The 23861-nt window shown below is 30.1% G+C and overlaps 1 protein-coding gene across 4 annotated transcripts in view; it reads left to right on the top strand.

Annotated features, from left to right (window-relative positions):
• LOC132756422 (calbindin-32-like) overlaps positions 1–22187 on the top strand; it is a 28779-nt gene extending 6592 nt beyond the window's left edge. The window contains exons 2-12 of one of the 4 annotated variants that reach the window (XM_060747494.1): positions 11384–11469; positions 12665–12754; positions 13321–13407; positions 13898–13954; positions 14591–14674; positions 15390–15445; positions 16606–16651; positions 18009–18032; positions 19170–19226; positions 19488–19559; positions 19926–22187. In XM_060747494.1, the coding sequence (XP_060603477.1) occupies positions 11384–11469; positions 12665–12754; positions 13321–13407; positions 13898–13954; positions 14591–14674; positions 15390–15445; positions 16606–16651; positions 18009–18032; positions 19170–19226; positions 19488–19559; positions 19926–20063 (797 nt within the window). In that variant the 3' untranslated portion in view covers positions 20064–22187. Of the gene's footprint in view, positions 1–11383; positions 11470–12664; positions 12755–13320; positions 13408–13897; positions 13955–14590; positions 14675–15389; positions 15446–16605; positions 16661–18008; positions 18033–19169; positions 19227–19487; positions 19560–19925 lie in introns of all 4 variants that reach the window. The other 3 variants (XM_060747493.1, XM_060747495.1, XM_060747496.1) reach the window with 3 other exon arrangements.
• Positions 22188–23861: the final 1674 nt, after the last annotated feature.

The following is a 23861-nucleotide window of genomic DNA, read 5'->3' as shown; positions in this document are numbered from 1 at the left end:
TCTTATTGTCGATTCTTAACATGTTGTAACAAAGAATGTCTCTGTCATATAAATACTGTAATACAATTTGAAAAAAAAAAATACTCGTAACTATGTGCAAAGTTATCACCAATTCCACTATGGTATTTTCTGTAGTGAGTAGGGGTTTTAATAAACACTAGCAATCAGTCGAATAGTACCTAGCTACAGTGTCTAGTATCTACAGATAACAAATAAGAGCAAAATTGTTCCTTGTGTTATGTACCGTTTAGTGCCATAATCTATATACAGTGCATTTTGCTGCTTCAACATTGCTTGGTTAGTATAATGTAAACAAAGAAGAAAAAACCCTGTCGAGTTCAATCCTATGCTCAAATTGAACTTAGAACTTTAATACTTTTTAAATATAGCTTGTATGCTACTCTGTTATTTACTAGTGTCTTTATTTTTCAAACATACATTTATGTAAATTTATTTTCCATGCTTTATTATAAATGCTTTTAATCTTTATTTCAATAAAATAATCATACTACTGCCTATAGCATTTATTATAGATAAAAAATAATAACTTGTTAACTATTATATTTAAATTGAAACGTATGAAAAAAACAGCAGATATGGTGATTGGTGATAAAGGTTTGCTCAACAATGAAACCTCGATTAACAAAACATTAGTTAGTCCTGTAAGAAAGTTTTGCTCTTATGAAAAAGAACTTAGCACAGGAAGTATACAATCCAAAACTCTTGCAACTTCCATCTTTACAATTGTTATTAGCCCGTACCTGAAGCATACCATTAAAGAGAGTCAATGTACAAATGAGTATACAACAATGTATCACAATGAAAATGTTTTACTTTGTTATGACAGTTGAAAGTAAGCTGAATAATTCATTTGTCATTAAATATGACGTGATACTTCAGTATGACCTAGAGATAAGATACAATTACAAAACTTAAAGTTTTCATCCCTCAATCCGCCTCCATCCATTATAGATATTAATTTCAGCCGTCCTGAAATGTAAGGAAAATAGCTTAGTTGTCGTCTATGCTAAACATGCCCGCCCTCTGTGAGCATCACTTTCACAGAATTCGTTTTCGTATTGTAACATGCACAAATAAATACTAAAGCCGAAATGTTAAATCATTCGAAAAACGTAGCATATCTATAAAGCTTTAACTATACTTATACTATTTGTTTGAAGAAATACAAACAATAACACGTATTTATTTTATGCTTTTCAGTGGATTACTGATTTATCCGTGACAATTATATTTGGTAATTTCACAGTGAAAATTATCAAAATATAATTTCACTCTTTTCAATAACGAAACTACTTTTTTAAGATTTTTCCCATGTGGTACCTCAATTTTATTTTTGCTGACAATTCTGACAATGTCAGGCTGTTTAAAGAAAAAGCAAAGCTGAAATTGATAAATGTCAAAAGTAATAAAAAGAAGAAAACTTACTTCTATTCATTCAAATTCCAATCACCAAATTTCGTCTCTAAATTTTTTTGTTTCATTTTTACAGTCTGAAAAATACATTCCTTCCCCATGCAAAACTGCTCTTGATGACATTTGGGCATATTAAAGTATCCTACGAGCAATAACTGCCGTATGCTTTATGAAAAATTGAAAAGCATTGACAGCCATCACTCGAAGAATAAGTAAAACAACCCAGCGTTCTTGAGCAAGCTCCCAAGTTTTCCATTTTCCTAGCTCCTTTTCTGAATTTTTTCACATCTGTCAACACTTATTTTTTGTCTGTTACAATCCTCAAATAAGTTGTCTTTCTTTTAAAAAGGTGTATGACTAACAAATCCAAATTATATCCCTCTGAATCTTACTCAATTAGAATCTATTTTCCTCCCATGAAATACACAATAAATAAAATTTCATCTTACACACAAACAAACAAATATCCTCTATGTAATAATCAATAAAAACATAAATGTGAACACAGTTTTCCATCCTCGTTTGGAGAAAAAAGACATTCTACGTATAAAGTCATTCAAAATAGTCTTTTACAAATAACAAAAAAAATATTTCAGTTTCTTTTAATAATAAAACTGATAGTCTTAACTGCGCTACATATGTGTATTAAGCGCTGGAAATTCCGGCCAAATAATGTGTATCTCTGGATTCTCAAGGTTGTGTAATCAAAATATTGTGTGTATTTCGATTTTTTTTATTTCCGTAGAGAAACATCCTCGCGCTTTCGTTGTGGAACAATTGTTACTCGCGTCAGGTACCAGTGTCCATCACGTTGACATGCTATTTTTCTCTATACCAAAGAAAATTTTGTTAAGTCGAGAAACTCATGCACATACGATTAATCATTGTACACCCCGTAACGCAGGAATGTTAAAGTAATGCAGGAATATATATTTTATAGTGCATGTTCATCAAATTAAAATAAATGAATTCGCGCAAAAGGCTGCTACTCTTAAAACAAATATTTCAATGAAAGTATTATTTGTGAGAAAAGTATATTAAACAAAGCACAGAAGGCGCTGAATTTGTTTGGGTCTCAGAATGTCAGAAGGTGAAGGTTGTGAGATTATAAACCAATTTGTTTGTATTGTGTAACCAATGCTGTTTCCAGTGTTATAACTATAGTAAGACTAATTGCAACACTGCACTGATATTCAATTCAATGTTTATTTGGCTAAAAAAAAGAAAGAAAGAAAAACGCGCTGCCTGAACTGGGTTTTGAACTCCAGTCCTCTCGGTTCCAAAGCGAGCGTGTAAACCCCTCACCACGTGGAGCTATAAGATAACAGCCTTAAGAATACCATATTATTCTAAATTGGAGTTTGTAACCCTTATTGATTTCGATATATTTTGTTCACGGTAAACCTGTTGTTTAACACTGAAGTAAATAATCATGGAGCTGAATATAAGCATGTATATCTATAAGAATAACACAATATTAGAAATCTTCGACCAATCGGGAACTATTTTTTCGTTACGAAAATTAATGCGCCCGTCATTTGACAATCTTTACGCCGTGATCTCCCCTGAACTTTTCGACGTTAATGTACATATGAAGGGAAGTAACCGCTTCGAGGAGTTTGGACTACTTTCGGCATTTGCAAATAAGAACATCAGGCTCTGAAATTTCGCTTCCATTATTTGTTTGGTATGACGACCCAAACAAATAAAAACGGAAACAAAATGGCATGTAGGTAAGATAGTTACCGTACTCGGAATATTTCTGCATATCATTTACAGATCGCTACACTCTCTCGGTTTTCAAATCGCCATCCGGGTCTGTAAATACTATATGCAGACCTATTACTCGTACGGTAATATTGCTTACTAAAACTTGTCTTAAAAAGTGTTTAATTTACATATTAATGTTAAATGAGATACTCACCATCAGTCCATTAATATCTTTAATAGTTAAGGTATACTGTGGTTGAGACAAACAGGCCAAATACAAATTTATTTTTGCTTTAAATAGACTGTTAAAATACACATTTATATATTTCTTATTGTTGTTGTTTTGTTGTTGTTGTTGTTCTTTATTCTATTTTTCAAGGGTTTTTTAAAAAATCAACTTTTCCATGTCTTTTTATAGCAATCTTGGCCTCAAAGCTATAAGGCATCCTTTGTATATTTGTAAAACGCTTTTGTATAATTTTATACGTTTTACTTTAACAAACTCGGAAATGTTTATGAACTTTCCACTACATTTCTATATAGAGCGATGCTCTTTTGTCCTACGCAGATTGCGCATGAGCGAGAAAATACTACATCCGGTCGATTTTTTCATAGCAACGGACCTCGTCGTAAAAAGGTCTATACAGTACAATAAAGTTTTGCTCTTCTCACCTGTTGTACTATATATAAAAGTGGAATATTCCTCTACATTCTGTGAAAAAGTCTAATTTCAGATGAAACTAAATATTTACCGTTTTGTTTTCAATAATAAAACAGATTTTTGTCTGCGATATTTAATTGTCTTTGAGATATTTCTTTTATATTCAGCCCGATGTTATAATTTATTGCTAGATAAAAGAGCATTTCTGAGACTTTTCTTAATATTGAATAGATACTACATACAGATTCTTGACTTAATTAAAAAGATGTCATATTTCATTCACATTAAAACAAGTAAATATAGCTTTTATTAAAAGAAAACTGATCTGCCGCCTTCTACCAAAACCAATGCATAAACATTATTTTCAATGAAAGTTCTTTGTATCTTTTGTACAGCTACATCTCGGATGTCGTGTAGCTTTTTGACAAACCGAGCCAAGGAAAAATCATATAACATTTTATGACTGTTAAAGATGGTTTTAACTAAAACCTGTATACGTATATATGGTAGGTAAAATACGTAGAGTACAAAAAAATGTTAGCCAAACCATACGAAAATAAACTGTATATCAATTAGCGGGCGGGATAATATGACATCCTGTATGCTCATAGCCTCAAAAATCCATAATATCCTATTCGCGAAATCGACAAGATTTTGGAAAGCAATATGGTTTTTCTTATCTTTTATCGTTACAACTTGTCACTTTTCGTTATAACCGTAAGGGGTCGCGGCCAAATTTCAAAATCAAAGTGCGCGAAGCACGAAAAGACATGCTGATATGTAAACGCGGAGTTTATAAGAACGTAATATTTTGCATTTGATGTCCACTGGCAAAATACTTTCGATATAGAAAAAAATAATATTTTTTTGGCTTTATTGAAGATTTTAATTCCTTTAATTCTTTAATTAACCTTCAATATATATCAGCATAGTTTTTATGTTACATTCAGATAGGCTACCAATGCATTTGTGTCAATATTTTCTTAGTTGCATACATAATGAAAATAGTCCTTTATCTGTTTCAGTTATTTATTTCGATAGCGCCCGATGTATTCAAACATGCAATATGTATTCCTTTTGATATCATCTTTTGATACTTCACATGATATTTACATTGCACCCTTATCGTACTTCAACAAGTAAAATATTAGATATCAATCAAATACATTTTATCATTTAACTACTTGAATATTGATGGAATATTCATAGTATCAGTGTAAAAATACAAATTTAACAAAATAGGAAAATAAAAACAGAATAGCAATTGTTTGGTCGTTGTTTTGCTTTGAATACCATATGTCGACACATTATGAATCGTTCATGTTTGTTCGTCTTTGCTATAAACAAATAGATTAGCAAAAGGAAAGAGCACAAACACGGAAAATTGATAAATGAATAATAGAAATGCAGCTGTGTTACAAAAATAAAATAACTCATTAATCTTTTTCATTCTTTACTTTTCATTATACCATCGCTTTACTTGAAACAGCTTGCTTATATCATCATATATAAACAGTATCGCTCTTTATAATGAATTATGTCACGGCATTTTGTTCCATTCATATTAATATATACATGTGAAGGTACGAAAATAATGAAATGTTGATTTCTAGCATTTTTAATTAAAACTACATACAAATGCACTTTATTGGTCGGATATTTATTATAATTTTTATTATTGTTGTTTTTGTTGTTGCTGTCGTCATCGTCTCGTGTTGTTGTTTTTCTTTGGCTTATATTTTTAATTTAACTTCCGAGAGTATCACCATAATCTATTTTTCATGTGTGTATTCCCAAGGAGCAAAGCAAAGTTTATAGATATAATTGTTTTTGGACGAAATATAAAATATCGAATAGCTATCATTTCTCTATAAATAAAACATGAGGTCGCTTTCTATTAAATTTATTCACAATTTATCAAATAGTTGAAAGGCAATATATTCAAATCGATTAGTGAAAATTGCCAATATGGATATGGTCTATTTATCGTGTAGAGCAAAGGTTGAATAAGTTGAAAGATAATAATGTTATATAAAAGTAACATTGCATACTTGGTTTGATGAGTGTTAAAAGTGCAACCCTCTCCCGTCCTCTAGCACCGGCTTTCTTCAACGCTAACGTGTTAGAATCAATTATCCTGAAGAACCAGAAAAAAAGTTTGATGCACGAAACGCATAAATAATTGTAAGGAAAGAACCTATGAACTGGAAATAAAAAAAAACAATAAATCATTAGTGACATAAAGCATCATTCATTTTTTACCTTACTGTAATTGATCAGTTTTGTACAACAGCTTGTTATATCAGAGATGAGAAACATTATATTGCTCTGTAAAGTGTATCATAATGTAACACCTTGCCTAATGCAGATCGTACAAACGTATTGAAATATTATATAAGTATTAAGAATTTCATTTTCAGCATGCATATTAGGTGGCAAATACATTTACTTAGGAGAACCGATGTTTACAGTTTGCATACAATGTTTTCCTTTAATATTTGCAATGCTATTAACTGAGCGAAATATACTAAATTACTGTATATACTGAGTCTTGTATATTCGAGATAAATTGTTTTAAAATCACACGTTTCCGTACTATTTGTGTTAGTCGATTATTCGCCATTGTGATGCTTGCTTTTAAACAAATTTAAAACCAAACTTCTTTACAATTCTGGTACTATTGTGAGATTCTTACCAACTCATTAACTCTCATTTTGCATCTCATAGGTAATCTAGTGCGAGAATTATTCTACTTCTTTTAATAACTTTTATTCAGTTCTCCATACAAATACATTTCCTTAGCGATCTTGATTGCCCTCCAGCTGAATCGTCTTCAATATATGCTGTCTTGTCATTATTGCGATTGTCAAACTTAATTATACAGATTGCTGATTTATGTAGAAAGACATTGCGCAAAACGATGAAGTCTTCACTATGTAAAGTCTGAATGTATTGTATTGTATATACTAGTATATTGCAATTACAAATAAATGCGGGTTTTATTTAGATTATTGCATTTTTTTTAAATCCATCTGAATTTATTTTTTAATAGTTGTGTGATGTAAGCAAGATGTAAATGTATACTAAATATCAGACCAGACAACCCCATTTGGTTTATTATTCAACCGGTAATAACTGGCCGATAAATAAAGTACGTTCAACGCACATATATCGCTTAAGCCATCATAACCTTTTAATATACTTTGAAGTCAATTACAGGTTCTGGTTCAAGATACTCTTAAAACCACAACATCAAAGTGCAAAAGAATCATCTGTCTTTTCACTCTTACAAATTATGCAGTATAGCATTTAGAAAGCAGAGATGAAAACATTTTAATTCAAATAATTATAATGATTGTTTTGGCCTTTCTGCATTCTTAAAAGACAATGAAAGTGGTTTGGGTAGCTGTATTTATTGAGATAATTATACATGAAGTATATCGACGTTAGATGTCTTATTTTTCCTAATTATCCAGTATCTTAAGCACAGGTTATAACCAACTTTGTACTTTATTTCCCATGCATCATCTCTATTTTAGAGGCATTTTAACTGACAGATAACATCTATGAATTGAGGGAACATGATAGGTTATTACCAAATTTTAAGTTAATAACGTTACATCAAAATTAAAAAACTCATGACAGTAAAGGTCAGTCCTGTTAATTGATCTGCAAGATCATATTTTGATTTCAAAGGTGCTTGCTTATGTTGTTGGATCAATACTCTGATTGTTTGATACTCTGATCCGTCAAAGATTTATTCTAAGTTTCCGTCTTAGAGCCAAACGCTATATCTGGAAATACAGTTTTAAATTTTTAATCCACTCTTCGTGAACTGATCTGGAACAAGATACCAATATCATTTCTTGTCATCTTTCTTCATCAGAAAATCGATGGCAGTAGTCATGATTGCAATTCATCATTTTTCTCGTGAAATATATATGGCGTGCTTGTCATGGCAGTTTTAAACCAATCCTTTCTTAATGTGTTTTGCTATAATTGACTGTTTCTGCGTTAGCATTATTCCTTAATTCTTTTTGTTGAAAAAGAAATATAACATTTCTTGAAGAGAAAGGTGTTATAAAACAATCAAGCTTAGATTCTATAATAGCATTGTAAATCTAGTTGATTGGGGGTAATAAAATAACGCAAACAAAGTACTCAGGAAGAGTTTATTGTAATTAGTCAACAAGGAAGTAAGGAATTAAACGAATTCCATGAATTCTAACCAAAGTTCAGTCATTATGATACAAAATTGCATTTATAACAATCAATCATTATTTCTTCTTAGATACGATTAGAATAAGTTTTTTTTAAATGCAAAAAGAAACCAGTTTGCAAGTGTTTTAATTTGAAACACAATTTGCATCAATAATTAAATGTCTCTAATTTTTACTGATTTTCACTTTTTCAAATAAACACTACACACAAAAATTGGGAAAATCGTTTTCAAGCGTATGTAAGTTCACACTCAGTAAAGTCACAAAATTTGATCTGGTACTTTTATACCAAACCTTCATTGTCCAAATATCGAAATGAGAAAACATAAAACTTCATAGCACAGAATGTCTTAAATGATTTAAACTTCAATAGAATTAAATACTTTGCACATAAAGTTCGTTTGCCTAAATTACTTACGTCTGTTCAAATGTAGTTTACCTTTACCAACGTTGTCTGTTGCGTTTGACTTACAAACTTCCGCGGAATCAAACAAGGTGGAAACAGTTGCAGACCACGGGGTTGAATAACGCCCATACATACTAGAGATAACCAACAACTGTTGCTATCGCAAGAGAAATTAAACAGAATAAATAATGTATTTGGAAGAAGTTCTCAACTATTTAAAATTGAAATATCAGTAATGCTTATTCATAAGCTTTTAAAAGCTCATCAAACATTAATATAAATTTTACGACAGAGTGATTTTTTCAGTAACTGAGCTTTCATAGGACATGCTCATTTATTAAACATAATATGAAATCATTAAAATTCATTTTCAAATAAATGCTTTTGACAGGATAGAATCATCTCAAAATAAGATACCTGATTAAATTGCAACCAAATGATTTTATATCGAATAAAAACAAAAGCAATCGTTATGCTTTTGTCATATCATCTGTCAGCAGGGAATACACTAAATTAAAATCACAATGTGTAAATTTGTTCCAACGGCAACAAGTTATCAAGTATTTATAAAACATGAAAACCAATATACCAAACGCAAAACTCAATTGTTTATATTGAATTTTATTACAAAATACAGCTAATTGGTTTGTTTACTGCTATATCTTTTACCCTTTTGCATCATAATTCATTTAATGATATTAAAGGTCTTTTTAAAATGTTGTGTCTAGTGTTGCAAAATTCTTGATTTTTTATAGATTTTTATCCTCATTTTCAATTCTACCCTATGTTCAGGAAATGTAATAGAGAGATAACAAAAAAGCTATATGACTTCATTGCACTGATTTAGTTTCCCTTAGTCATTGCATTGACTAAGTCTCCCCTAAATGCTTAAATAATGCTTATTTTACAAATTCTGTTAACTTAAGGTGATAAATGATAAATCTATTAAATGTTTGTAGGAAGCTGTGGCTCATTAAATTAGAATCAGAGTATAATATACTTTTGCATTATAAAACTTGTCTAAATCGTCACAGTAAAGATCTTTTGTGAATGAGAGTGCCATAATAAACAGCCGGTGTCTGTAACAGATTGTGTATCATATACTGGTTCCAGAGACAACTACAAGACATAATATATTTTCACTGGGAGTGTATTTTCGTATGATTATTTCTCGTGGCATTGATTTTCCTATTGAACGTGAATGCATTATTGTGTGTCGTTTCATGTTACGTAAGGTAATGAGAAAGCAATAATAGTTGGAGCGTGTTTTATTGAAATCATGCAAAGGTAATTGCCCCAGATGTATTTGATTGTCATTAGAGGTATTGAAATGTACATATTTCTGTCTCTTAATGACTTTAAGGAATGATTGGTATGCTTTCAATGCTTGTTTTCATGATTTCCAAGGATGATAAACATGACTTTCAAAGTCGATTGTCATGAATTTCGAAACTAAATGAAAAATGTTAAGAACAAAAATCATATTTTCATATCTTTATTATTTCCAATAAAAGATAACCTTATATATATATTTAAGACGTATTTTACTCAAATTTTTAATTTGAAAATACTGATAATTGCTAATGTAGAATTAACATCTTTTGAGTACATATACAGACGATTTGTTAAGACTTTATGTAACACAGTATAATTACATAGTGTCATAAAGCCTGACTGTTATTTTAAGAAAGGACTAAATTTACTAGAACAGCAACAGGGAATGAAAATATTCAAACACAAACTTCAAAGCAACATCAGAGGTCAAAATACCTCACCACCTGCCGCAGCTAAGAAATGCTTAGACTGCATTAATTCAAACCCATTTAGTCGTCTCTAACGACCACGCAGTTATTCTGCAATAAATGGTGGCTGCAATTATTTTGGCAACCCCTAAACCATAAGGGACGTATGCATATGTATAAATGGCTATATAAAAAGCTTACTTTTTTAGCTCTTTTGCTAATTTTGTCAGAAGAGCGAAATCAATATACTTGAGATTGATAAATCCCAGAAGTTCAGATCCTCATCAGTATACAATTATCTCTGAATTGCCAAACGGAAATGTAAAACGAATCAAATCGACATTGAAGTCACTTTACTAGACACTGTAACGGCTCTTGACCGGTGCTAACCCTTTCACATTCTGATTTTTAATAAATAAAGTTATTAACAATGTTTTGACAATAAATTGACTGTGTATATGTTGTTTATGAGATAATACGAAAATACGAGGCAATATTGTACGCTAATTTATAGATACTAATAAAAAAATCACGTGACACAATTATCATTATGACAATAGAAATTCAAACACGTATCAAGTCCACAATATATTAAGTACTATATATCAGGATATACTGAATGACATCAATCAACTGATGTATTGCACAGCTGGTTGATAGCGGGGCTGTTTTATTCAATTTATTTTATCTACTAAAATGTGGAGTCATCTGATGAATAGATATTCAATTATCTCTATCATGAGGAACATCATAGTGGTGACACAAATGAATAAAAACACATGTATCCCTAACAGCATTTTATATAGTTAGAAATGGCAGTTGTTACACTTATCAAAAATGAAGTCAAATTCACCATTAAAGCAGTTAAATGTGTATCTAATATGTAAGAAGTATAAAAGGCATTGAGATTAGAATTACTATAAATGCAGGTTTAAGAACTAATATTTGACTGAGCAGTAATTATCGGCTACCGAACACTGGTTTGGAGAGTCGGTGTGTGGGACTGACCGTAGGATTCAATGCTTATTAATTTGTTTGCATCAAAGAGACATATATTTCCTAGATATACACGAAGAACAGCCGCATGCACATGTAGTCAATTTAACGGTTTTATTGGCTTAATTATACGTTTTTTTTTCTGTTATGTGCTTTGTGAAAAAAATATTTAAGAATATGTTTTTAACGTTAACAACAATTAATTTCACTTCAGGAAATGGTTTTATTGAGGACAGTGAGCTGGATGGTTTCTTGAAGGAGTTAGTAACAAGTGTTAACACAACAGACGTCGGACCTGAAGTAAGAGTCATACCAATCTAATATGTTATTTATATGATAGTTAAATTAAATTTTACAAATCATTTGCTGACGGTTGGATGTTCAATGGTCACGTGGTATCGTATAAGGTGGATATAGTGTAAAACTGTTCCTTAGTCTTTCATTTATCAAACAAAGTGTAATTAATGTTAGAAAGACTGTTACCCTTTGCAACATATTTACTTTGTTCGAAGAAAAGGACTCTTTTTTATGAAGTAATTTTTCGATTACACCGATTCATTTTGAGCCCAAACATGTAAGATCAAATATCAATGCAGATAATTTCAATATGACATCCGTCCATGTCCCGTCACTTTACTTGAATTTTATCATCTTCGTTCTTGTAAATAACATGTATTCCTTTAAACAAACAAAAGTACTTTAAAAAATGGCATTAAATATTTGGCATAGAAAATAATGATAAAACATCTGAAACAAGAGACACAATGCACAACATTTTAATGGTATAAGCTTTAAAATCATCCAAATGATGACAAACCACATTTGTCATCATATTTAGAGATCTCATGTTTAATGTCGTAATCTCATATAAACCTTGATGCTTTAGGTATCTATATCTCAAACATCATTCACACAAAAGTCATTCTAAGAGGTTTCCTTTCGAGACATTAATTTCCTCCGATTTGACTTCTTTCGATGTATTGGATTAGATATGTTCAGGATATAATCATTTTATAGGATTAGAGTGTGTAAAAATATGATTGGTGCAGTAATTACTTATAATGAGTGTCTGGCGTCGATAGGTTTAAGAGCTTCTGTTTTAGTAGTTGACATATACTTATTTTAAGCTTTTTTTAGAATTTTGAGTGCACTTGGAGAGGTTTTGATAGATTGACTTATTTTAAAAGTGGTAACCCTCAGATAAAATGTAATTGCATTCAATACACTATGCAGAGAGAGAGATTGTAGTACTTTGTAGTGTGGAAAACAATATAGAAACAAATTAAAACAATATAGTCTTTCCAAAATTCAATTGTTTTAAAAGTCTTTGCAACATGAAACATATGGAATACATAGAATTAAAATGCAAGGAACATCAATAATTGTTTTATGTATATGGTAAGAATCATTACCACTATATAAATACAAATTAATGGACCAAATATCTTAAACTTCTATACTATGCTTTGTAACACAGTCATAAAACTCTTTGCAGGTGATATCTGATTCTGCATTGAAAGATGCAAAGAAACTTGTGCTCAATGCTTTCGACGAGAACAACGACGGCCGTATTGACATTGCCGAGGTTAGTTATTCTTTCGACGAAAGAAATGACCCCAAAGGTCTAAAAATATATAATTTGAAATTCCTAAATAAATCATAGATCAACTGGTTCACTAAAAATGGGAAAAAATGAAGAGATAATAAAAATATTCCTAGAATTAAATGATTTCAATTAATTCATTTTTGTGCGCTTTAAAAGCCGTGCAACTATTTTCATTTTCGAGTCACTTTGCGTCTTGAAAAAGATTATTCAGGAAAAACAATTTGAAACTTTGTATAATATAATTTATTGGCCTAGATCCTTATCAAGTGTTAAACAAAGTTTGAAAAAAATATTTCAAACCCTCCCATGTCATATCACCTTAGTGGAGTCCTTTGAACGAGTTACATGTAATTGTAAGACGGAAATGACGTAATGTTACATTATTACCACATATAGGCATCATTAAGTATGTGTTATTTTCGTTTTTGTATATTAACTATAAAGATTTATTGGAAAACAATGAATGTATGTTCTGAACTGTTAACTTTTGCGAATATAATGATAATGAAATAAAAATCAATAAACATTAAAATGTTCTATTACAGCTTGCTCAGATACTTCCAATGGAACAAAATTTCCTTTTGTTGTTCAGAAGAGATCATCCATTAGATTCGAGTGTCGAGTTTATGAAGGTAAACCTAGGGGTTCCACAATTAAATGGCGTCATGTTTGCTTCTGAATCAAACATTTTTATTGCATAAAAGTGTATGATCAATAGGTTTTGTTGTTTATAATTGTTATTAAATTTTGCTAGTTATATCAGATAAAATAAAAGTTATGTTAAAGGCATATTATGCATCAGAAAAAGTAAATAGTTCTTGCTATAGAAAGGGCAATCATGAGTTTATATTGTTGCAATAATGGTTAAAGAGCTAGATATATCTTGCCTGAAAAAAGTAAAGCGTATATATCATAAATGTAGCGAGGTGAAAACAAAGTAGTATTTTTGTTTTCCATCGAAATACTAAACCACTATAAATGTGCTCATTGCTAAAAATCGGTAGAAGCAAAAGATAGTTCAGAAAAATTTGCCAATGATTAACTTTTTTGAAACCTTATTAAGACATAAAATGTTTATGACTATTGCCATTATTCCAAAGTGTGTGTTTATAATATTTACAGATTTGGCGGGAATATGATAGCGATCACAGTGGATATATCGAGGCAGACGAACTTAAGGTAAAGTGTCACTTTTACAGATATTTGTGCTGTTGAAACTTTGATACAACTCTTTTCAAGGAAACACAAACTTTCAGAACTCGGTTTATATCTCCATTTAACATTACTTTTATCAAAGCATTATATTGCATTTTGTTATCATTTCGAAGGAACATTTGTAAATATTTTGAATATTCCGTGTAAGTATGTAAAGTTTTGAAACTTAAACTTATAGGTCTGTTATACTTTACCAGCGTATGTTAAATATTCTTTGTCTAAACATGTTTCGTTTTAACAATAACTTTCTCGTTTCATACAAACAATTTAAACACAGACATAACTTAATTGTTTGTTTTTAATAGACTAACATCTAAGCTTTGTGATAACTCTCATATCAGAACACTTATCTAGACGACACATAAAGAAATTTAAGAAAAAAAAATAAAGCATTTGTTATGCCTTTAGCGTAACGAATAAAATAGTTTATGCAACAGTTTCGGTATAGATTTAAACATTTATTTTAGTCAAAAGTAAATTAAGAAAAAGGTACGAAAAGACAAGTATTTGTTCATATAAAGAAATTTTGAATAAACACAATGCCCCAATAAATGTTCATTTAACGGATGTGTTTTTACAATTAAGTTAATTATATTTCAGAATTTCCTACATGATCTTCTTAAGCGATCAAAGAAAGACACGGAAGTATCCGAGGAACAGCTTATCGTCTATGCTGACACAATGGTATGTTAGAGTTTATGTTATATAACTGGTATTATTATTCCCCGTGTTACGATGATTGACGGTCATTGAAGGGAATATTAACCTGGTGATATTGTTCAGAACAAACTTTGCCATAACGCAATGGAAGGCGACGCTTAATTTAAACGTTTATTATTTAACTTAGAAAACAATTGTAAATGGCTTTACATACTATGTACTAGCCGACAACTCAAAAACAATGTTACGAAATCCATTGTGCTAACATAACTTTATGCAAACTAAAACATAGGATCATTATTTAAAAAGGAGGTATTTCTTATATCACCCAAGGACACATAACTGTAACATAAGCCCGTATGTAATTTTTCAATAAAGTAAAATAAATAACATATAGCTGTCGGGGTGACATGGATATTGCTTATCGTTGAATCTTGCATATTACCAGGAGTTGCACCAGTTCTGGGAGGTTACAATATCCATTTTCACCTTGCCAGCTGTGTATTATTCATTTAATACCACTTGATCATAAAACTATTGTATTTTTAACTTTGTGCATGAAATATCACTTTTAAAGATCGATCTGCAGCTAAACAGAAGCATAAAATAAATTGAATGTCAACATGAATAACCCATAACTATTTCATTACCAATTTTATCGAGTTATTTGAAATAATCGATGTCAAGAAACTTCATGTTGTTATTATATTCATTTGCATTTTGTCCTTGTTATTTACAGTTGCAGCTATTCGACAGGAATCGAGACGGAAAACTTCAACTAAGTGAAATGGCAAAGTAAGTGATGAAATAGAAAACTATTGATTAAAACATTAAAATGTTATGCAAAAACAGAAATAATCTTCTCATCGGCTATGTATGCATATTAAAAGCACATTATGCCTCCGGAATAATTTTTATTTTCATTCTTTAGGAAGGGCAAACAAATGTTTCATAGCGTTTAAATAATGGTTTATGAGCATTTTAGATGCTTATCACCTGAGGAAAAAGCGCTAAATGTGAAATTAATTGTCATAAAAGTAACAAAATGTAAACAAAGTAATAGTGTGTCTTCCATACACAATACTAGATATTAAGTATAACATTACTAATTGTCAAAATGTTACATAATAAATAAAAATGGTTCAGGTAAAGGGCCAATGAGTTCCTTTCGCAGACATCAAATTAAAAGGCTTTTATATGATGAAAATAAAAAAAACATTTCACCTTTAAGAAAACAGCAAAATTAGTAAAGAACCTTTTAAGAAATGCATGTGTTAAGTAAACACAGCGTTGTTTTGTGTATCGTTCCCGCAATTTGTTTGTATACTATAACTTCGTTCTATTCTATGCATTTGTTTTTGCATAAAATGATAAGAGTAGGATCGACAATTTAGGTAACTTGAATTCGGAATTATATTTATCAAAACTTTCTTGGACCCTTAACCTACAGGATCCAAAAATGAATAGCCTTTGACCAGATCAGTCTGTAGATTCCTGCAGTCTTTCTAGGCTCTATACTGTTTATGGCCCAGCTGTTGTATTTCGATATTAAAATTCTTCAAACTTCAAATGTGCTGTTCTAAAGTAAAGGCAGGGCAAATACATTACACAAGTTCAGCAGGTATATGGCTGATTAATTGTTATCTCATTCCCATTGTTGTTATTGTTAAAAACCACTTATAACAAATAAAATGTCATGTTAAAATCCGTTGCAAATATATCTATATGTACAACTGATATACATTTAATGAGCCGCGCTATGACAAAACCAACATAATGGGTTTGCGACCAGCATGGATCCAAACCAGTCTGCGCGGATGATCAGGATCCATGCTGTTCGCTATCAGTTTCTCTATTTGTTATAGGGTTTGTAAGCGAACAGTATGGATCCAGCGCGGCTCATTATCAATGCCATATTAATTAGCTTAGATTTGATTTGTTTCTCCATATTACAGATTGCTCCCAGTGAAGGAGAATTTCCTGTGTCGACCCATTTTCAAGGTTGGTTCGGTAAAAATAGCTTTCATAATCCCTCTTCATCTCTGCGTGTACGGTATAGTAGAAAACCTTTTAACTTTCCGCATTCTCGTCACACGCAAATAGATATGTAGCATTTACTTTTGTGTTTAATCCATTGTAAAATCTAACAGAACCACTCCTTAGAAAATATTTGTGACACATGATCATCAATGAATCATTTCTTCCTCATTGTCGCTTCAAGTGTTTCATTTTCTATTGAAAAATTTCAATCAATCTTACATAAAATGGACGTAAAAGAATCATTTTAACAAAGGTGTGTAAAACTAACTTGAAAACAACTTAATCAATTGAAATTAATTACATTTAGCACACAACTATTGTTATGATTCATATTCCAGCTTAACGTTGCATTTATTTGATTTAAATATCATCTGTCCTTTTCAACTTGTGTTATCGTAGAATAGTGTATTTGCTTTTGTGACCAATTCAACTATTTTAAAAAATACAACAAAAAGTTCCATGAAAAGTCCTTCAAGTTTCCTTTTAAGATCCCTCCTGCAGCTTATCAAACAAATTTTATCCTTAAATGTCCTATATCGTATTTTTACGCTGCTTTTAATTATACACAGTCGCTTCATTTTATGATTTTCCTCTCGACATTCCGTTCCAAATGTCTGTCTGTTATCAACGCCTTTGATGTGTATAGCTCGTGTAGCTTTTGTCATAATATTGCAATATATGTGTGACCTGAAATAAATTGTTAATATTTTTTTCTTTTGACAAATCATTTGTAAACAGCTGTTTATTCTATTTTAATTTATTCAATCTAATACGTAAGAGGTAAAATGACGTCCACGAAGAACGCACAACACGGCTCAATAAAACATTTTAGCACATAAAATGTAAAGGAACTCATCTGAAGTTCACATGCCTTAAAAACATTAACCATGAATTTCTATTATAGTTCAGCTTAAGCACTTTAAGCGTAAAGATATGCAAAAGAAAATAAAGAAATATACTAAGAATACGTTAGAAAATTTGTGTTTTTGCTATAATCTAAAGGCATTTAATCGCTTTCAATTTTTTAGCCATTTTTACAATTAAAATAATGATTCTCGAAAGACGGAGTGTGCAAATGATCTGATTATTTGCAACATTTCTGGTCCTGATCTTCATCAAACAGAACGTAAATCTCGTAAAAACATTTACATTCCTGCAAGCCATAGTGGTGTTTCTTTAAACAATTTAATACACATGAAATAATTAAGTTTAGTATAGAAACAAAGTGTCAAAATAACCGATACAACATAATTAAACCATTCATTTACTTAATAAAAATGTAAAGCATATACATGTAGTTAGCATTTTATCTATTCAGACAAAGAAAATGGATTTCTTGGCGGTAAGTATATATGTTTGACATCATGACAAACAGTAAAAAGCCAAAGGTTATTTGCATTATGCTGGGTTCCTGGTATTATGTATATATATTATAGCAGGTTTATATTGCTTAATTAATGAATTCAATGCTCATGTCACATAAAAAAACTGTATCTTAAGATTCAAGTTTCATAAACTATAAGTTATGTGGATATACTTGGATGATTTAAGTATGTGTAATAATTTACATTTTAGTTTGAATTGTTTGTGAACAAGAGTTTTAGGTACATTATTCTGTGACATTATAATAATATAATACGAGGTCTTATTCATCTGCTTTATACATTTAAACAATTTTAACATGTAAATCATTAGCATACCAAACTTCATGAGGCACACATAGCATACATTCAATACCTCTATATTAATTACACTCCATTTCTTGTACATTTTTAATTGATATTAAAGTGACAGCAAACTCATACTTTCTAAGCATTATGCATTAAAAGGGATTTTCAAAAATAGCGTACGTAACAAATGCCACATTTTATGTTAATTATGACTACCAACCCCGCTTTGGTTACATATACATATTGTTTTATTTGTTGGCTTTGCGTTCTATATATACCATCAGTATATCTTAACCTTTTTAGTTGTTTACCCTTGGGAGACGGTCCTTTTTCAAATTAAATATAAAAACAGATTATAGTGTTACTATTTATTTTAAATATACACATATTAGAAATAACTTACTATAACCACATAATCTTGATAAACTATGATTCTCGCCTGTCATTTTTTCAATATAAATCACATTGTAGTTTCATAATTATTCAATAATGTTCACAATAATACACTATATATTAAATCTAAATCTGAAATGGAATAAGCTCAATATGTGTGCTAAGATGTGTTTCTTTAGAAAATGAACATCGGCTTTTTAATCTATCCTTTAACAAAAGTATGCCTCCAGTATGGAGCCAAACCATGCAGTCTGACCGACCAGGCTCTTTACTGTTGGTTGATCAAATCTTTGTTTGGATATTGAAATCCCTCAAACTGCGAATAGTTAACTGTGAATTCAAATATAAATTCATTACACACATTAAGCAATTTAAGGACTTAGAAAGTTTGTGAACATTTTATGTGTTTGCTTCAGGGTTGTAGCAGGTTATCGCCAGATGACATAGATAGGGTTTTCAATCTGTATGACGTGGTAAGAATTGTTATATTTTCGCAATGTGTTGCTTCAGGTTTACTAATGTACATATTTGTTCCATAAAACATTTTCAGTGTCATTTGATTCTGCAAACTGTGCAAAATGATTATTTATTTTTATTTATTACATTGTATACCAAGTATAAAATTAAAAGACATATTAGACCATGTATATTCGAGATAAAAAAAAATAGTTCATTGTTGGAATCTAAAAGCAATTTATTAAGTTATTAAACCTATTATCATTGAATTGTTATAGGATAGAAATGGTTATATAGAAAACGAAGAGCTGCATGGGTTTCTGAAAGACCTAATGGAACTCGTTGAAGACGTAAGTGTAATAGCTATGTTTATTTTTGATTTCCTAGAAAATATTTCTGATTTGACCCTTTTGTGCTCGTTTAAGTTTATGACATTATGATAACTTAAATACAGGAATGATGAATAGATGGGTACACAAAAGTTACATACATTAACAGTTTACTGGCGATAAATTTCTTGAGTTAAATAAGGCATGAACAAAACCATGAATAAGTGCATAAATATTAATGGGTGGTCTTATGCAAATGGTTTATGTCATATACAAAAGTATTAATATTTCACAGTGTAATTAATATAAAGTTTGATATCGTATTGCAAAATATTACTGAGGTAAAAAGATGATTAAGTATATGACAACCGTTTCCTACGTTTGCAGGATTACGATGCCGACGATCTGTTAGACTGTCAGAAGATTCTGTTAGACAAATGTGACCTCAATCAGGATGGAAAAATTAACAAAGAAGAGCTCACAATGGTGTTAACATCTTGCAACAAGGCAAACTCAAGTGATTGACTCTAAACTTCCATAAACATTTTTGTGAAATACTTTTTACATACCAAATGATCAAATAACTGGCTTTATATCAAAGTATTGCGGTGTTACACTTATTTATATTTTCTCTAATATATATATGTTAATTTTTTGTTTGTGTTTATACATTACATATTTTATTTGTGTACAAATTATGTAAAGACATTAAAGAATGTTCAGAAAACTTATTTGTTCTAAAATCATTATTATTATGATTATAATGTGCAAACATAAACCAAACAAACTACTGTTCTTGTGTTTGTTCCTCAAACTTTATATCTCTTATTTTAACTGTTCATTGAAACCTTTAATTTAACATGAAAGAAATAATTCTGTTAATGGTAAAAGTACGTTTACTTACGTGCTCTTTAAATATCTTAGAATAATAGACTTAAAAAAAGTTGTTTTATGTATACACATATATTTTCAATTGTTTGTACGTTATTTTGATGTGTTTCAAGACACCGGTTAAAGTGCATATAGTGTTCTTTGCTCATCTAGTACATTGTTACATAGTCAGCATTATCTATGTAAAACAAACTTACCTGCAAACATTTTGTGTCTTTTAATTGTATATAGCTAACTATGTAAAGCTTTTTGATAATAAACTTTGTACATAAAAGGTTATGATAAAAAAAACTTTGCTTTATGTTGTTATTTTTTTAAACTAGTAGTAAATTTGTTCATTTGTATTAAGTTTTGTATATTTTTTAGCTTTTATGAAAATTTATGTCGCTACATGGCAACTGCTCGTTAGAACAGGGTGCAAACTGGGGGCAAATTGCATATATTAAACTTTAACTTTTAACCTGTTGGCGGCAACTGATAAACTACCAATGCGACCAGTGCAGACCAAGCCTTCTTGTCATTGTTTGTACTGTTTACAGTCCCTAAATTTTTTTAATTTTCCCGTATAGCACCATGCCTCCAGATTCATGCTAATTTTCATGAAAATTTTGATAATGTTTTTATAAGTGATATATTGTGAAGTTACAAAAAGAAGCAATTTATATATTACAAACAACACTCATACACATGTAAATTACCAAAATGAGGTCAAAATATTCGGAAATAGCTTTTACTGCGTTAGTAAAGCAGTAGAAATATGCTTATAAATACTGAAAAATCTATCATTAATCGCATAAAACATTTACATTATTACTAAAAATTTTAATCTTTTTACTTTTCCTAACGTTTTAGTACATTTTTTCTCAGGTTTGATTTATTGAAATATTTTTTTCTCATCTGGAGGCATGCATCTTTAATGATGACAATTTTGTTCAATTAAAGATATACAAGTCCATAAATAATATTTAGCACTTTGTTTTCAACAGGATTCAAAATAAATTCAAAATTTGAGATTATGTATATTCGCTCAAAGAAATTTAGGTATGCATGTCATTAAAATGTTTTACATAATTTTATATTACAACATAAATTTTTGCCTTTTATGGAGAATGGTTTGTTTTTTAATAATTTAAATATTTGCTCTTGGTTTTTTGAGAAAGTGGTATTTTTTTAACTCTTTGAAACATTTGCTTGTTTTGTAATGTTTTTAAATTGGCATAGAATTTTATTGAAACATTGCTTTGTGACAGTAGACGATAACTTAAAAGAAAATATTATTCATTTTAACTTTGGAAATTCCAAAATGCAATAGGAAAACCTTTAATAAATATGGAAATCACTATGTTTGAAAGTAGGTATATTCTTTCAAATAATTTGTTGTGTTATATTATATTGAATGTGTAACTATATGTTTGACAACTTTATTACTTTAATAAAACAAAGTTATTTCATTTTTACGATCTCAATCAAATACCTATCATCAAAATATCATAAATAATTTCAAATCAGTTTTATAAACAAATTGTATTGATAGAAAGAAATTGTGAAAGACCGAAACATGTGTCTACAGCTTACATTTTTCTATGGTTAAGCGATGTTTTTTTGTGTTTTGTGTGTGGTTTTTTTTAATAATTAGCTATTTTTTCCACTATGTTAATATATATTTCTTAACAAGTTTTATATTTAAGGGTTAAAGGTGTGGATAGCATGATTAGCATGTAATTATTGATGAAATCAAAATAAATTCTTAATGTTTAACTGACTTTGTTTTATTTTATCTAATTGTTTTATCATAACATAACATAACAGAACAGAACAGACCATATTCTTCTTTCTCGCAGGTACACAAGGAAAATAAAATAAAAAAACAGATTCGTACAGTTTGACAAAGTAAAGGTGTATAATTAATATATCGGGGATAACCACCTTTACCAAATCGAAAACGGAAGAAAAAAAGGACACATTTTATCCTAACCTAACATATTTACGCCAATTACGATGTAATATGGATGCGCGAATGAGGTAAAAGAGACACGACTGTGCGGATTAACATTGGTTTAAAGCTAATGTGGAAACATTTATTCTATTCGAAATATGTTATTTGTTGTTTCTTTAAACTGATATGCATTCCTCCATTGTTTCTAATATACAATTCGAAAGAATACACCACTACATTGTTCGTTATAGTTCTTACTTGATTCAAGGTTTGTTTATAATTGTTATTATCGATCTTAAATGTAGATTATAAATTATCTTTTTTATAACTATTTTCGTTTTAAATCCTATCAATGTATTGCAGTAACGTAACTATGGAAATCTATTATATCTGATTTAAAATATATTCCTCTGCTGAAAGCTTAATGCACATCTATAACGGACATTATTATTCATGCAAATGCTTAATCCAATACAATACAAACTATGACATTTTCTGCTGTCATATTTTTTATTTTGTTTGCTTTAAATTCAAGAATATTCAAAGATGTCAGCACAAATCTCATAAACTGCAGGAAACTGATCTGATTTGCTTATAATAAATATATGCATCGATTATTCCTTATTTGCATTTTGCAAATTAAACTGTTGTCAAAATTTTTGTCTATCTTATATTCATGATATGGCATGATTAGTTTAGTTTTGCCAACGTATGAACACAAATATGGATGTTTCTAGATTTAAATTGTCACCATTTTTATTTCTATATGTTGAATTTTGCTTCAGTCGGTGATAGGGAGCGTGCACAATAGCTTATAGTTACCACTATTGTATATGAACAGACCCCAGGCTCAGATAAATGACACTTTTTCTTGTTCCATTCAATGTATAGAAAAGTCAAATGTTCTTAATCCTACAACCACTACTAGATCTTTTAATCTAGACAAATCCATTCATCATTCTTGAGGAAAATATTAAAATTATGTACTGCCTATATCGCAGATAATGATCAGATGGCGTCCATGTGCCAGCTGATCTTGGTCGGCAATAACCGCATAGCTAATTCAATTGCCGCTAAGTGTGCTAAGGGTTTCAGTCTGGGATCCCACCGAAAATCATATTACGAGAATTTGTTAGGTTGAAAGGCACTACATTTATTTGCTGGCTAAGAAGTCTTTTTTTTCAATTACTTTTACGAACAGTTCTACAAATGTAGTGACATTTATTTCTTTAATTAAACAAAACTGGTAAAGCATAATATCGTATTAAAACACAAACGAATAAACGAATTAAATTGACATTTCCTTGGCACCCTGAAATTGTTCGTGAAATATATACAATACCATACCTATTGTAGATTAAAATACCTAGATATGTAGCTATATAGGTTCAAAATGGCCGTTGTCATTTTTGTGGTTATGCAAAGGAAAGAAATCTAATTTACCAAAGTGTGTAATTTACTGCTAGCGTTATATGAGATACACTATATTATTCACT

This window comes from Ruditapes philippinarum, unplaced genomic scaffold, assembly GCF_026571515.1.
Source record: "Ruditapes philippinarum isolate M1 unplaced genomic scaffold, ASM2657151v2 ctg5326_1_1_1_1, whole genome shotgun sequence".
In the NCBI taxonomy this organism is placed as follows: Eukaryota; Metazoa; Mollusca; class Bivalvia; order Venerida; family Veneridae; genus Ruditapes; species Ruditapes philippinarum.
This window is presented reverse-complemented; position numbering and strand designations above follow the sequence as displayed.